The 17247-nt window shown below is 37.9% G+C and overlaps 1 protein-coding gene across 1 annotated transcript; it reads right to left on the bottom strand.

Moving 5' to 3' along the window:
• Window positions 1–12616: 12616 nt before the first annotated feature.
• Window positions 12617–13300, bottom strand: Gm21412 (predicted gene, 21412). Its single transcript, XM_017318788.2, has one exon. It carries the CDS (start codon window positions 13298–13300, stop codon window positions 12617–12619), a length of 684 nt encoding a protein of 227 aa, XP_017174277.1.
• Window positions 13301–17247: the final 3947 nt, after the last annotated feature.

Raw genomic sequence — 17247 nt, 5'->3', positions numbered from 1 at the left:
GACAGTTAAGTAAATAGATTGTTTTTCACACTGTCAGTTTGAATTGTTACTATATATCCCAGTTTTTTTTTGCATTTTATCTCCATAAGTGTGTTCTTTTCAGCCCCATTTGCTACATAGAAAACGGAATCTTTTACATTGTATTTCATTTAGTGTGCACAATGGAACCTAAAGACTAATTTAATCCATTTCAAAGTAGAGCTCTCTGTTCTCTTTTCAAAATTGAAATTAAACTGTTTTCAAAATGTTTTGCACTTGCCTGGCTTAGTTTAATTAAGATTGTGGGGTGGGAGGGATTTCTCCCACATTCTCAGTTGTCTCAAACTGGAAAAACTCTCTAGAAAGGTTGTGGAACCTTTGTGACTGTGCCCTAGCAGAAGGAGGTCACTGGCGCAAGAAGGAGGGAACTGGCTAGTTCTGACCTAAATCTTGGCTTCTAAATCCAACCAAATGTGAGAAGGGCCCATTCAGGCTCTTAATGCCACAGATGAACTTGTTGTTTCCTACTATGCTGTCCTTATCATGCCAGTCTTTCCCTGGTGAGTTTTTGCCATATACATCTCTTCCTGTACATTCATTGTGTCAGGAGTTTTGACAACTTAACTTAAAAATAATTATTGTAAGTGTACATCTGTCTCTCCACCTCTTCCCCTACCCATACCCCTCTCCCCTCCTTCCTTCCTTCCTTCCTTCCCTCCTTCCCTTCCTCTCTCTCTCTCTCTCTCTCTCTCTCTCTCTCTCTCTCTCTCTCTCTCTCTCTGTCTCTCTCTCTCTCTGTGTGTGTGTGTGTGTGTGTGTGTGTGTGTGTGGGTGGGTGTTGTGTCAAATAGATTGCTGTCAATTTTGCCTACATGTATTTTTTTAATGTGTGTGTGTGGAATGATTTTCACGTTTAAAATTATTCTCACATTTCATAAATTTCAGTGCAATCTTTACTTTTATGGAGATAAGCTTCCAAATGGCTTTTTTTCTAGAACTCAAGAAATTGGAATGCTCCATAGTTTTATGACCTGAGTGAGAATTGTCAATAGGTTCCCAGTGATGCTGTGGGGCCATACTTAAGATCTGTGTAGCAGCTAGAGGAGCCTCTGTGTTCTTTGAGCCCTGCATTTAGAGAATAACTACGAATTGTTTGTACAGTTGGCTCTAGCATAGAGACTCTTTTTTTAAATTGTTTTCTCTTTGTCACTAGATGCCATGCTTTGGAAAGTCCTTCCACATGGAAACTACTGACCATATTGAATGGTGGAGAAAGGAGATTCACAGTAAATTATAAATGAAGAAAACAAAAGTTACAGCCCTATAACTGATACTCCCACAGCTTAAGCTGTGTGGAAGCATGGAGAATGTTGGAGGACTTGCAAAATTTATTTTGGTTCTCATTCCTCCTCATTGCTCACATAATTTAGTACTTAATATCCTCGTGATTTCATAGATATATTTTTCTAAATACTTCTTAATTAAGTTGTGTGAATGTGTGTAACTCTGTGAATATCTCTGTGCATTTCTCTCTTTATATGTATATTTTTCTCTGTCTCTGTGCCTACTTGTGTGTCTCTGTGTGAATGTTTATGTGCATGTCTCACTCTGTATGTCTAAGTTTCTCTGTCTTTCTGTCTCTGTCTGTCTATCTATGCCTCTCATCTTTTCTCATTTCTTCTCCTTGTTTACCTTCTTCTTCTATTGTTTCTCCTTCTTTGCCTTATCCTTCTCCTCCTTATTCTTTTCTCCTTCTGCTTCTCCTTTTCCTTCGCCTTCTCCTCCTACTCCTGTTTCTTCTTCTTCTTCATCTTCATCTTCTTCTTCTTCTTCTTCTTCTTCTTCTTCTTCTTCTTCTTCTTCTTCTTCTTCTTCTTCTTCTTCTTCTTCTTCTTCTTCTATGCCTTTGACTTCTCCTTCTCTTCCTCCTTCTCTTATTCTCCTTCTCTCCTTCTCTCCTCCTTATTTAACCTTCTCCTTTTCTACTTCTCCAAGTCCTCCTCCTTCTTTTTGCTCTTCCTCTTCTTTTGTTCTTCTTCCTTCTCCTTCTCCTTGTCGTTCTGCTCCACCCATTCCTCTTCTTTTCCTTCTTCTCTCTTCCTCTCCATATTCTTCTCCTTCACTTTCTTTTTCTTCTTCTACATTTTTCTCTATCTCACCCTCCCTGACTCCCTCCTACCCTTACCCTACCCTCCCTGATGCATTCACAGACTCTCCTCCAGTACTACTGGTCATTTGAATTTTGTCTTGCCAAGCTATGAAAACAAGGATGGTCTCCTGAGGCATCCCCTGTTACTGGTCTTTTCCATATGTCTTTTCAATTGTCCTTTCACTGTTTTACAGATTTCTTCTAAGATCATTTTACCCCACCCCACCTCCATGCCTTGATTTCTTATGGTGGGAGTGTCCAGAGTTTCAAACTCACATCCTCTTTCCTGGTGTTCTGCCTGAGAAACCACAAAATCTAGGGGCTAGAGTTAAATTTGATCATTGAGCTTGGGGCATTGTGCTATGTACAAAATGCCTGGTCTCCAGTCATGCTGAAGTCCTTAAACCTGATGAAGCCTAATGGGTCGTAATTTTCACCTACATGGGAAGGAAGGCATTTACTCAGTGTTTCTGAAACCCTGGCTCCTGGTAAAGTTACCAAACCCACAAGCACTCCCGCCCAGCAGTGGCTAATGGCTAGCAGTCACATACAAAATGACCAAAGGTTCTGATCTTCGGGTTAGATAACTTCTAGTTACCTAGCAACAGCAAGATAACAAGCCCAATATATGAGAGGCTACTTAGCCCTACATCAGTCTCTCCCTCTCTCTCTCTCTCTCTCTCTCTCTCTCTCTCTCTCTCTCTCTCTCTCTCTCTCTCTCTCTCTCTAACTTTTACAATCCTTACTCTGTAAACTTTTACCTCTTTCTCTAAGTGTTCACCTTTCTTACTCTCTAACTTGCTTTCTGTCCTTCCTTCTATGTCTTTCCCCATCTCTCCTTTTGGCCATGGCAAGTCTAACAATCTTTTTACCCTTTGTTTTTCTCACTGCTGTCTAAAATAAAGCTCTAAAACATTAGACTGTCTATGTTTTTTTAAGGCCCTATATGGGATGCCAGAGACTAAGAATCTGGTACCATTGTCTTCCCCTAGTTCACCCCCATCCGTGTAGTGTCAGTGGATTTACACAACCAGATGCACAACCAGGGATGCATGGTAATTATCCTTCACTCCTCCCATGTCAGCCTTCACAGAGCACAGAACCTTCTGCTGGCCATATTCTCTCTCACTTCATCAACTTCCCCTAAACCCACAGTTTCACACTGGACACTTAACATTACTACGAATTATTAAAATGTAACTGCATTTAAATTTAAAAATCATCTCCTCATTTGTGTTGGTAACAATCCAATGCTTAACAGATATTTGTTAGTAGTGCTTACCTGTTGACATTGATACCATGAACTTCTTATTACTTCTGGTGCTTTGTGATTTTTTTTTTCCAAGCAAGATGAGGACTTGAACAATTTATGAAGTCATGTCTTTGGACTCACAGCACTTACATGATGTAGTTCTAGTTTCCCAGAGACTTCCAGTATCTGTGATGAGCCATAAACTTGGGACATCTGCAGCATGACCCAGAGTTTCATTGTGCTGAGCAGAGAGATCCCAAGATTTGATTGCTTTCTCTGTCCAAAGTATATATATGCGATTAAATTACAATTGCATAGTGGTTTTTATTACTCTGTGTTATTATCATTTCAAATCCTCTTATTTCTTGGCTGAGTTGCTAAATGATACCTTGTTCTGTGAACCAGCTGCCACTTTTGTTCTAAAGCGATTGGATGAATCTTTTCAGCTTTCCTAGTTCCATTTACTGAGAAAGGTAGCTTCCCTCTGAGGTTATGGTCTCAGAAGTTGTTGGATGTTTCAAACCCTTCCCTGGAATGTCTGGGACTCTGCAGAAAAGGAACGAAGACTTTTGAAACAAAAGCGAGAAACTACTTGGTGACTTCTTCTTGTCTTGTGAAAATTCTGAGATCCATTCTTGAATTTGGAAATATTCAAACACATTAAAATTATTCTACAATGAGAAAATCAACTGCATTATAATTCTGATACTTACTGACACATGAGTTATAAGGATGTTCTTTATTAAAAAAATCAATTAGTTCTTACACTCTTTATTTCGTTCTAGAACACATTTTCCCCCTTTTAACAGCTAAAAAAATCTATTTTAATTCAATTTCATTTTTAAAAATCCATATTATTTTAAAAACTTTAGTGGTAATTGTAATAAGTATCTATAAAGTGTTGCAGATGGATTATGCCCCCTCTTTCTGAGGCTAATGGAAGGTTATTAAAAAAAAATTCTTTCTAATGAACATCTATTATTGTTGTTTTTGTTGTTGTTGTTATTGATGTTGTTAGAGGTTATTACTTGACTTCAGGAATGTTAAATGCTAATGAGGGTCTTATTGTTCTCCAGATGTCTCCTTTCACCCCCCCAATATATATATATATATATATATATATATATTTGTAAAAATGTGGTGAGTCCCTGAATGCACAATATCAAATGTTTCTGATTCAACTTGTGCACAATGCAATCTAGATTCTGTCTTTTTACATTGGTTTTCCTTTGCAGGGAAATGAAATACCAAAGCCTATCTGAAATTAAGGATTTTTCAAAAGTCTCATTTCCTTGGGAATTCTAAATAAAAGTTTATATTCATTATGGAGAATGTATTATGAGCTTGTCAAGGGCATTTTAATATGAATTTCTTTCCTGTTATGTTTATTTTTCCTTGGTGATTTGAAGTCGAAGCTACTCAAATGAAAAAAAAAAAAGAGGTATCTAAAACTACTTCTCATTATCTCACTTTCTTTAAATTGAGATTTCTGATGTTGAGGAGGAATGAAGTGAGTGTGCAGATATTGTCCACATAATTCCTAAAAGAAAGAGCAATAGTCATGTTCCACAAACACCTGTATTCGACACCCCAATTAAATTGCATGGGTACTGGCTGAATCTAAAGTCCCTGTAAATGAATGTGTTTGTGTGTGTGTGTGTGTGTGTGTGTGTGTGTGTGTGTGTGTGAATATTTCCATGTGTGTGTGTCTGTGACTCAGTATATCTAGGTGAATATGTACATGTGTGTGTTAGGATTTTATTGCTGTAAACAGACACACTTATAAATGCATGTTTTATTAGAAAACCATTTAATTGGGGCTGGCTTACAGGTTCAGAATTTCAGTCCATTATCATCAAGTTAAGAATATGTCAGGATCCAGGCAGGCATGGTTCATTTGGAGCTGAGAGTTCTACATCTTCATCTGATAGCTGCTTGGAAATGAATAGCTTCCTGGCAGTAGGCAGAGGGCATTAAAGTCTGTTCCCACTCAACATCAAATGTGTTTTTGAGTGTTTATGTGAGTATTAGTATGGGTTCTATTGACATGAAGTGTCACCAGGATCATAGTAAATTTTGAACACTTTGTAACTTCTTTTCAGATGTTTACTCCATTATTTTCATGGCTGGAAACATGGTTGCCTTCAGACAGACACAGTGTTGGAGAAGGAGATGAGTTTTAGGTCTTGATATACAGGAAGCAGATGGAGACTGTGTCAAACTGGAGATTGCTTAAGGACAGCAGACATCCAAGCCTACCACCAAATTGTTGCATTTCTTCCAACAAGATCACACCAACTCAACAAAGACACATCTCCATCAGTGTCCCAACTACTCCACCAATGTCACACCTCATGAAACTATTCCACACCTCCTGAGAGTGCCACACCTATTGGCACTATTTATATGGGCCCATTAACATTATTCTTAAAACTGTTCAATGGACCTTTCATTAAAGGTAACTTTAATGAAAGAAATAAAGAATGTTTCAAAAAATAAACAGGAGTATGTATGTCTTGGTTACTGTTCTCTTGCTGTGAGAGACATCATGACCAAACCAACTTATAAGAGGAAACATTTAATTGTGGTCTTAGAGTTCCAGAGGGCAAGTCCAGGATATCATGGTAGACATCATGGCAACACAGAGGCAAAACATGTAGAGCAGTAGTTGAGAGCCAACAACTTATGATGGAGATGGCAGAGAGTAATGAAAGAGGGAGAGAGAGAGAGAGAGAGAGAGAGAGAGAGAGAGAGAGAGAGAGAGAGAGAGAGAGAGAGAGAGAGAGAGAGAGCCTGATGGGTTTTTGATATTTCAAGGCTCTGTGACAAGTCTCCTTTAATAATAAAACAAATTCTAATTCATTCTAAACAGCCCATCACCTGGAAAACTAACACATTTGAACGTGTGATCATCTGTGGCACACATTTATTCAAAAGAATAAAGGAATGAAAAAGAAAATGAAATCAACTAATAAGTGGCCATGACACTTGGTAGTATAGTTTATATCATTTCTTTTCATTTCTCACAGTTTAGGGTTATTTGCATAACCTATTTCTGATCAGCCATCATTCTCAAATAATCCAAAGGCATCCTAACCCCACCCCACACCCACACACACATTTCTACTTGATTAACCATATTGGCATTACTTATTTTCATGGAAACATATCCCTTATTCCTGATTTAGTTCAAATCGTGAGAAATGTTGATGTATAATTAATTCCTATTCATAATGGGATAAAACAGAAGTCAACAGGATTGAATCCATTGTTCCTTGGAGCAGAAGATTTCCCATCGATTTAGTAAAATATTATAAATATGATTTTAAAAGAAGGCAACACCCTGAAAAAGTCTTATTTTCATATTTTCATTATTTACAGACCATTCTGTGGTATAAATAGGAATCTAGAGGAAGAAAGGTGTTTAAAGTCACTGACACACACACTTAACTGAGGTTTCCTTAGCACAGGAAGAAGATATATCAATCCTCTATATCTGGAGAGTTTCTCCAGGCCCCTAATGATATAAAAGTCTTCAGGTCTCTAGGTTAAAACAACATTGCTTTTGCCTATAATTTATGGAAAGTAACCTCTTTTATACAGTAATCATATTGATGTGTGTATGCATACAGAAATATACAGGTAAGTGCAGAGGATAGGGAAGGGTATACTGTTTTCTGCTACTTCACTCCCTAATTTTCCCCTTGTGACAGGGTTTCTTGCTGAGCTAGGAGTGAGGCTGACATTCAGGAAGCCACAGTCATCCTTCTGTCTCTGCCACTCCAATTCCTAAGCACTGGTGTTGTAGGTGAATGTTTGACCAAACACTTGGCTTTACCCCTGGGACATCTCCCCAGATTCTTCTTTATTTTAAATAACCTCTGGATTACTTTTGCCCTCAATGTAATGAAACTGCTGTATAAGAATTTGTTATTTAGAAGATGGACATATAAGTGGTCTGTGTGTGTTCAGTACAGACATGGTATATTAAGAACTACTTTCCTTAATTCCTTGAGAATTTCATACACTATATTTTGATGGAATTTACTTTCCAATTCTTTTAGTAACTCCTCCCAGAACAAAACCTGGCCCATTCCCACCTATCTCCTCCTGCCAACTTCATATCTCGTCTTCTCCCCTTTGTTACAACCCATTCAAATCATTTGTGTTTCCCATAAACTCTTGGACATCTGGCTTCCAGTAGAGAATGAACAATCTATCACCTTCAAAGTCAATACCTTTGATGAAAACTGACTATTCATCCTTCATCAACTGTCTATACCTTATCAGATAGTGATAAGTGATAGTGAGCCTTCCCGTTCAGTGATGGAAGAAAGAATGGCCTGATTTTGTGCAGAAAGACACAGTTTTTCTCTTACCTCTGTGCCTTACAAGATTTTCATTCTCTTCCTTGAGGATTTCTAAGATTCAGCTCCTCTACTTCTTGCCTCTTTCTGTGAGTATTTGTGAATATGCATGTGTGTCTATATTACAGATGTCTGAGTTTACATACAACTCAACTCAGAGTGGGATTTTGCAATTAACTGCTGGCACTATCTCACACTAGACTATATTCCTTAATGCAGACTTGGTGTGGGTAAGTACCAGAAAGGAACTGGAGATTGCTAGATATCTTCAGAGTTAGTTGTAGTATAGGTGAAGTTTAGACTTCTGACCTTACATTCTGGCTAGAACCTATGGGTTTAAGATGCATGGATAGGTGATCAATATCCTGAACTTGCATTGCATTTTTGTTCTTTTTGAACAAAACGGAGATATCCTTGAAGAGATAGATGGATCCTATCACTTTGTTTCAAATAAAGAATTCTGTGGTTAAATTGTTTTGAAATGTCAGTCATGGGTCTTTGATGAAGGCTTTGGTCCACAGTACAATGTTCATAGGTAGTACAATATGCTCTCTGAAAAGTGATTGGAACCTGAGGGCTTTAATCAATGAGTTAATCAATCAATGAATGTGCATGGAATGGGTAAAAAACTTGTAAATGAACGTCGTCATTTGGACATGTCTTCAAAGCTGTTTATTGTCTTTGTCCCTTCTTGTGTTAATGCTGACTAGCTGCCAATAAGTTGAACAACTTTGCTGCTTCATGCCCCTTTCATATTCATGTGATCATGGATCCTTCTTTCATTTGTGATAGTAACATGTCAGGTTCAGAGGAAACATGGCTTAATTCTTTAATTTTTTTTTCTAGAAACGGCATGCTAAGTGTAGAACCAATGTTACCTAGTTGTTGTAGTTGGAATATTCAGCCACGGTATCTGTTGTCTTTGAGACTCAAGAACTTTGCTGCTACCCACACCACTGGTCTTTTTTCTGAATTCACTATTGTATTATAGTAGATTTCAATATCATATGAAGTACCAGAAAAATGAGTGAAAAATGACAGTGGTGAGATGTGTTTAGAATCATTAAATTACACACTTAAAAATAAATAAATCAATGGATTTATATAGTACATAAATAAAACTCCAATAAAACTTCTGAAAAGGCTTAACTAAATGTGATGCTTCTCATGTGAGTTGTTATTTGTCATAGCACCTGTGATTTAGCTGTTAATAGTAGTGGGTTTTATTACTTATGAATCAGACACCAATACATCCATGAAGGGGTAACACTCCATTCCCTCAGGAGAAATAAATCAATTAAAAGTCATTGGATTAATTGATGAGAATTTTTTCTGGTTAAAGCTGACTTGGCAGGAAGTTGGACAGATTGGAGTGTCTCCCAGAAAGTGTAACACACATTAGAATGTAGGTGTTGTGAGGCTATAAGACATATTCACTACTTGTCACCTATTATTGAGTATTCTTGCTGTTGGAGGTACTTACCCTTCACTTCTGCCATGGAGGGAAGTGGGTCTATACCTAGTCAGAAGGAGGAGATTGGGATGAATAATGTTTGTGTGGGTTATGGAGCAGGATAAACCTTAATGTGCTGGGATTTTTTTTTATCTCCAACTTGACAATCTAGCGTCACCTTAGGAGAGAGAACAATTGAAGAATTGTCTCTATTCACTTGGTTTTTGGGTAAGTCTATGGGACATTTTCTTCCTTGATGGTCGATGTGTGAGGGTAGGCAACTGTGGGTAAGCTCATCAGTAGTCATTTATAAAAGGGAGGCTTTTACTCTGTATTTAAATAAAATATTTGATCAAGCCACATGATTTTTGGTGGTTTGAATAAGAATATCCCCTATAGATTCATATATATGGATATTTAGTCACCAGGGATTGGCAGTGTGTTTAAGGATTAGAAGGAATGAGAGAAGATGTGGCTTCATTGGAGGAAGTGGTAGTGTCAATAAGGGTGGTCTTTGAGTTTTCAAGAAACCAATGTAATGGCAGAATATCTGTCTCTGTCTAAGGATCAATAGTTCTATTGCTCCAGTGCTGCGGTCACTAACTTGATGTTGGACTAAACTTCTGTAAGTGTATTCAAGCCCCCAGTTAATGCTTTGTTTCATAATAGTTGTTTTATCCATGATGTCTCTTCACAGCAATAGAACAATGACTAAGATAGGGTCAAGCAATAAGCACTCTTTCCTGGTAATGCTTCAAGTTCCTGTTTTGCCTTCCTTGGTAATAGTCTGTAACATGTAAGCTAATAACCCTTATATTCCCAAGTTATGTTTGATGTTAGTATTCATCAGTGTGAGAAAGATGCAAACTAGAACAATTGCATGTCATTATATACATGAGAATATCTTACCTTTAAATTAAAATAAAACACCTACACATTATTTGTCCTTATAGGATAAGTGACAGTGGTACTATTAGATATTTTGTTTCTCTAAGAAATTGTCTTACTTAAAATTTCTATTGTTGTAAGGACATAACATGTCCAAAGAGCTATTTCCATAGCAAAAGTTTTATTCAGCTTATATTCCACATTGCTGTTCATCATCAAAGTAGTTGGGAAAGAAACTGAAACAACACAGGTTCTTGGATCCAGAAGCTCATGCATAGGCCATGGAGTGGTGATGCTTATTGACATGCTCCTTAAGTCTTGCTTCCATGAGGAGCACAAGACTACCACCACAAGGGTGTCACCACCCACAATGAACTGGGTCCTCTCCCACCAATTAAGAAAATTCCTTACAGCTTGATCTTAAAGAGGCATTTTCTCAACTGAGGCTCCTCCTCTTTCAAGACTCTAGATCTTGTCAAGTTTCTATGAAACCAGTATGGCACTCTGAATGTAGTTGGACTACGAGGAGGTGTGGCCTTATAGGAGTAGGTGTAGCCTCTTTGGAGGAAGCATATAACTGTGAGGCTTTAAAGCTCTGCTCAGTGTGGAAGACACCATCCCTGCATGCAGAAGACTCTAAGCTTCCTCTCCACCACCACATATTCCCAGCCACTTGCATGTTTACTTCCTTGATGATAGTGGACTGAACCTTTGAAACTGCAATGAAATGTTGAAAAGCCCTAATGAAATGTTTCTAATGAGTTGCCTTAGTCATAGTGATTTTTCACAGCATTGGAACCCTAATTAAGACATCCAGCTAGCACAAAAACTCTCTTAAATACCAAAATTAATCAACAATAGAGAGTATTTTCAAGTCATTTGGCATTTAAACTTATTCTAGAGAAAAAACACAAATGATTGAGTCCATGACAAGCCTGACTAAAAACAAAACAAAAAAAAATACAAAAACAAAAAAAAACCAAAGAAAACAAAAACAAAAACAAAACTACAACAACAATAAAACCAAACAAACAAAAGAAACACTCAGAGTGCTTATGGGACCCAGTAAGACCCCCATGAAGCACAGGGGCTACTCAGGAGTAGTGACCAACATATTGGGCAACCTCATAGAGTTTGAAACCCATGAGAACTGGCATAGAAAAGAGGTCAGCACATATGCATTGAGTACACCTTCACTGTTTTATGAGAATGAGGTCACACATAAATTTAAGACTGGAATTTCCAGGGAATAGACAGGCTGAAATGGTACATAGGTATGTTGGGAGTCAGATGTTTGGAGGAGAGCCAGGGGAACAGGCCATGGGGAACATTTTGATGGTCATCTGGGGCACTCCACAGAGACATCCAAAAGATCACAGGATTCATCCCAGGCAAAGAGTGCTCAGGGAAAGCAGTCAGGATCCATGCCCCACCATATATTATCTCACCGTATACTCATTTTCTCTTTTAAATTACTATTTGACCCGATCGGCTGGCTATTTGTTAAGAAACCAAAGAACCTAATGTGGATATGTCCAATTTTAACTACTTGCAGAAAATTTCTATTCTTCCTGGTTCTCCTGCTTCACATTTTGAGAACTTCATCTTAGAATATTTTTGTTCCTCAGTGTCCTTTACTCCTTTGTGTGTCCTTTATTGTTTTTAAAGGTTACCATCAATTTAATCTTTCTTAACTTCTACCTGGTCTCTTTTCTGCATGTTAATATTGGATTTCTTAAAAAGATATCTTAATGGGAATAGAGAGATGACCATGTTGTCAAGAGTACTTTTGTACCGCAAAAAAACTGGATTTGTTTTCTTGAATTCATATCCAATGGTTAACAATCAGCTTTAATGCCAGCTCCATGGGATCTGACAACTCATGTCTCTGTGGTCACCTATACTCTCAAGCTACTACCCACCCATATAAATAAAGATAATAAATCTTAAAATGAGAGACAAGTTTCATTTGGTTTCATTATTCAAATGAAACCTGATTTTGTCTGATTTCTGAGTCTCTTTGGATCAGTTTTCTGGGTTGCACTTTGTGTAACAAGGGCACATTCCTTTTATCTATCACTCTTTCCCCCAACTTGTTGTTTCTCCCTCAGACTTCATTCCAGAGATTCTATCTATGTCCTGTCTTTCTCCCCTTCTTCCTAAAAATCCATCTTTTGCTGCCATCCCTGCTCCAATAAGTCATATCTCCAATTCCTTGCTCACTATGCAGACCACAGAATCTAAGTCCTGTCCATTTTAGCCTGTGCAATATTAGATGTATGCACTGTTCACAGCCTGCGATGCAACTTTCATCTTGCTTTGATGTTCTTTCCACCATAGTCCATCTCTTCCAACAATGTGTTCACTAAAAGCATGTCATGTCACACGTATTAATTTTTAGAACAAAACAAATTTTATTGACAAAGATACTGAGGTTGTCAAAGACCCATAGGTACCCAACACAGGAAAATAAACATTTTTTTCAATCCTATAAGTTTACTTTTCTGTACTTTGTGATTTTTTTTAATTTAAGTGATATTTGACACCAGAGTATAGACATAGATATGTAGGTCACCGAGAAATTTGATAAAGTACACAGTAGAATTGGCTAGAACTTTGTAAACAACCTTTCCGAACTTTTTGGATCCATCATCTCTGGTGTACTGCACCCAGGAACCTATTAAGAAGTCATTGTCATCACCTGATCTCGCCTCAGCCAGAGGGGTCTCTGGAATGATGTGGAGGTTACCTTCCTTGTAGTCATCCAGGAGCTGATAGACGTAGAGGACCGGATCCTTCTTGTAGGAAATGTAAAAATAGTCCTGTAAGAATGGCACCTGGGCTAGCACCATCCCACTCCAGTTGTCCTCAGAGCCATCTTTCCCCTCAAATTTGTGTTGTACCTCTCTGCAAACCAGGGCGCTGGCGAGGTGGACATCCCTCACCTGAAGAAAAACTACTTTGTGAGGCAAGACCTTAAGATTTAAAATCCTCTCATCGCTGTGGAGCTCCTGTCCGTAGACACTGTCAATTCCGTCATACTTCACCAAATAAAGAGAAGGGTTTGTTGGCAGTTGACCTAGAATGATGGCCTTCCAATGGGTGACAGGCTCATTACCTTCCTTCCACCCGTGAGAAATTCTGCAGCCAACAATATTCCCCAGGGCCTGGGAAGAAGGCTTCCTCCTACTCTTCTTCTTGAGTGATGTCATGCTCAGACTCTTCAGAGGTATTGTCTTCTACCTGGCTGTAGACCTGTTGTGCTAGATCACACTGTCTAAGTGGCTTCCATTCTCTTCAAATATCATACTTGCCCATTGCCTGGGACTGAAGATCTTGCCCATTTACGCCAGACACAATGCTGTTGCCTCTGTCATATATATGAATTCCTGATGGGCAATGGTTATGGGTTGGGAGTGAATGCTGGACCAAGACTCTTCTCTACGAGAACTTCTGAGCATGTGAAGAAGACTATGCTAAACAGATTTGAGCTCCTAAAATTAATTTTATAAAAATAAGAAGTTAATAAGTCAGCCATGGTGGTACACGCATTTAATCCCAGAACTCAGAAGGCAAGGACAGGCAGATTTCTAAATTAGAGACCAGCCTGGTCTACAAAGTGAGTTCCAGGGAAGCCAGTGCTATAGAGAGGAACCCTGTCTCAACAACAACAACAACAACAACAACAAGTAAAAGAAAACAGAAGAAAATCAAACGAAAAACAAACAAAAGAGAAATTCAAACAAAAAATAACAAAACAAACAATCAAATGGAGAAGTTAATAGGAAGTGGTGGTGACCCATAACTTTAATCATAGTACTCAAGAGGCAGAGTGAGGCAGACCTTAGTGAGAGAAAGACTAGTCTGGTCTACACAGTGAGTTTCCTGACAGCCAAATCTAAACATACAGAAACTCAAATAAAATTAACCAAGCAGGCAAACAAACAAACAAACAAAGAAACAAAGAAACAAAAAAACAAGGACATAAAAATAGTGTAATTAACAAGTAATTCTCTAGAGCTCAGAAGAATATACTCAGATCAATATTTATTTCTTCAGCCCTGAGTTAATTTGTCTCTGATGAGGATCATCTCCTTGAAATTCTATGTCAATTTAGGTTGTGCTATGACTATTACACCCAATGATCAAGAAGAAGAGAAAAATAAAATAAAAGGGCCAGAAGGGTCACCATGACTCTCTTGTACGTGTAAGGACTGAGCTAAGTGCCTGCATTCACAAATATCTTCCCAGGGACACAGCACACCACTGTCCTTCTTTATTGTTTCTCCTGACCCAGCTTCAAAATTATTTGATGAAGCCATTGCATCAGTGAACTCAAGAACAACTCAACAATTTGAGGCAATATCAGCCATTTAGAACTAATATCTTCTAACATGCACTTGGACAAAGAGGAGATTTGGCATTTTAATGGAATTGTGATCTAGATATTGTTAGCAAGGATAATAAATTCAGGAGATAAACTAACCTAGACCATTCATCTCCCTAGCTAATAAACATGGAGAAAGTAAATTGTACAGTAACTCTCTGTAGGAGAGAAAATTTTTAGCTTTCTGTAGCTATGAGGGTCCTAATTACTACATAAATATACTTACCCATAGAAAAATATACTAGTTGTCAAGATTCTGTCTCCTGATACAGACCAGGCACCAAAAGCCTGTGGGAAAAAATGACCTGGCTTTGACACACCACTGTGAAGATAGTGAACTCACCTTCAATGGATTCTAGTGCCTCCAAGTGGAATAGATGCGCAACCTCCAGCCAGTGCTCTGTGACATCACCCTAGTTCAGCTTACATCATAGAACCCCTCTCAGGCTGGTTCCTTCCCTAGTTACACTCAGAAACGTTCAGCATCTCGAATTTACCTTTTCATATGGCCTCCTAGAAATAATAAATGAAATCCCAACTGAAAGGCCTGATGATCTGAGTAATATTCTGCCAAAGAATTTCACCCTTGCATTGTTTTTATTGTTTGGTTGTTGGATTTTTATTTATTTGTTTGGTTTGTGTTTTGTTTTGTTTCATTTTTGTTTTTATTTTCGTTCTGAGAAAGTCTTCGGTTTCTGACTTGACAACATCCATGGTGGTTATTTTTCATGTTCCAACCTTTCCCTTGGTTATCTTTAAGCTGTGCTTCTTATCATAAATATTGCCAGACTCTTTGAGGCAGCACACTGGATAGCACACCAATTTTCACTTTATGAAAACCCACAGTTAGAGGAGAACTATTTTTATGCAAAAAAACCTGGAATTTGACAGGGTTAAATGACATATATTGAAACCAATGGCAATCATGAATTATGGATTCTTTGGAAAGTAAGAGGAAAACATAGATCTTGGGCATGCTTACAAAGTTGTGATAAAATTAAAACAAACCTGATATCTCCCAGTCATATTTTAAAGGTTTTTAAAATTTACCAGCACTTCTGATTACAAGGAATTTCAGAGATTAAATGCAGTAAAACAGGATGAAATAGATGAGGTAATTTTAGTTTTGAAATATGTGTAGACAGAATACTGGACACAGGTATGTATAAAATTTACTTACAAATTAGAGGACACTTTAATTGTTCATGGCACATAGATCTTCAGTTCTTCAAAAAAAATCGTTTTCAGTACATTCCACGGTCCCCACCACACCCTGTACATCATCTTCATAGAATATGACACTATCCATAGAGAGCTAGATCCTTCAACAACAGTCATAAAAAAAAAATCATTCCTTAAATTGTGGCCACAGGCCAATGTGATGGAGGATCTTTATCTGAGATTCTATCTTCCCAGGTTGATTTAAGTTCAAAAAAAAAAAATCTAAGAAGGACCACTACATATCCATATCATCAATATTGATTGCCTCACTGTATGAAACATACATGCAATGGAGTGATTTTAGATGTCAACTACTGGATGAATGCCTTAAAAAGGAGAGACAGAGGGAAAGAGAGAGAGAGAGAGAGAGAGAGAGAGAGAGAGAGAGAGAGAGAGAGAGAGAGAGAGAGAGAGAGAGAGAAATATATTTCTCATCTACGTGTATTAGTGCAGGGCTTTGTTTTCAAAAAAATGGATGGAACGTTAAAATACTATATATTAGGTTAGACAAGTAAAACTCAAAATGACAATTGTGAAAATATAAATTTAATAAGAGGCATTAAAAAATAGGAGGTATTTTGGAAGAGTAAGCGCAGCAGCAGGGGGAGATTTGATACCAATGGAGGATAGTGGGGAGGATGAAGATGGTAAAAGGACACTATAAACCTGTGCAAAGGGTCACAGAAAAGGCCTGCGACTTGTACACTTAAAAAACACTGGTATAAAGTAACAGAGTCCAAATAATATTTTGATTAATTTGGGGATTTTAGCTTCAAGACACTATAAAATATATTTGTATTTTTCAACTCAGGTGTGGTTCTTGCTATGTTGTACATGATATGGGTGACAGGATATGGTAAGGTGCTTCAATGTTTGTGTATCATTTATCATCAAATGCACATGTCACTCAGTGAGCTGCAAGGCTATCACAGGGAAGGAGGTATCTAAAGATCTTAAGTGTACATGACGTAGGGAGAATAATGCCCCCACACTACTATAGATGTTGAAATAATCACATGTGTTTCCCAAGAATAATTTTCTGAAGATTAATCCCCAGGTGTGAATATATTTGGAAGAAATTGAATGGGTCAGGAGGGATATGACTTACATATAAAAATAATTTAATAATGCTGTTATAGAAAAGGTTTAATTATGAAAGGGAGTTTGGCTCTCTCTTTTCTCTTTCTAGCCCATTGGTTCCCTCTGTGATGACATCATCTCACAAGAATTCACTCATTTGCTGATGGTGTGTTCATCATTGAATATACAGACTCCTGAAAAGAGTCATACAAAATATGCTTCATTATATACTAGACAATTAGTGTCATTTTGTTTGGCAATACAACATGTATGATTATGCCTCAGAATCATGAGCAACTGGGCCATATGGGAAATATAATTAGTATATTTCTGCTGACTGAAGATCAGATGTGTTGAGTGTTATCATGTGTGCTGTTCATGAGAGGAAGCTGCATAGATGGTGAGTATAGATCAGAGAGGAACATCCAAGGAGGACACTATGTAAGGAACCCTAGGAAGAGCACCATCACT

The sequence above is a fragment of the Mus musculus genome, chromosome Y, assembly GCF_000001635.26.
Source record: "Mus musculus strain C57BL/6J chromosome Y, GRCm38.p6 C57BL/6J".
NCBI classification, from domain to species: Eukaryota; Metazoa; Chordata; class Mammalia; order Rodentia; family Muridae; genus Mus; species Mus musculus.
Note: the sequence above shows the minus strand (reverse complement) of the source record. Positions and strands in the feature narration are given on the sequence as shown.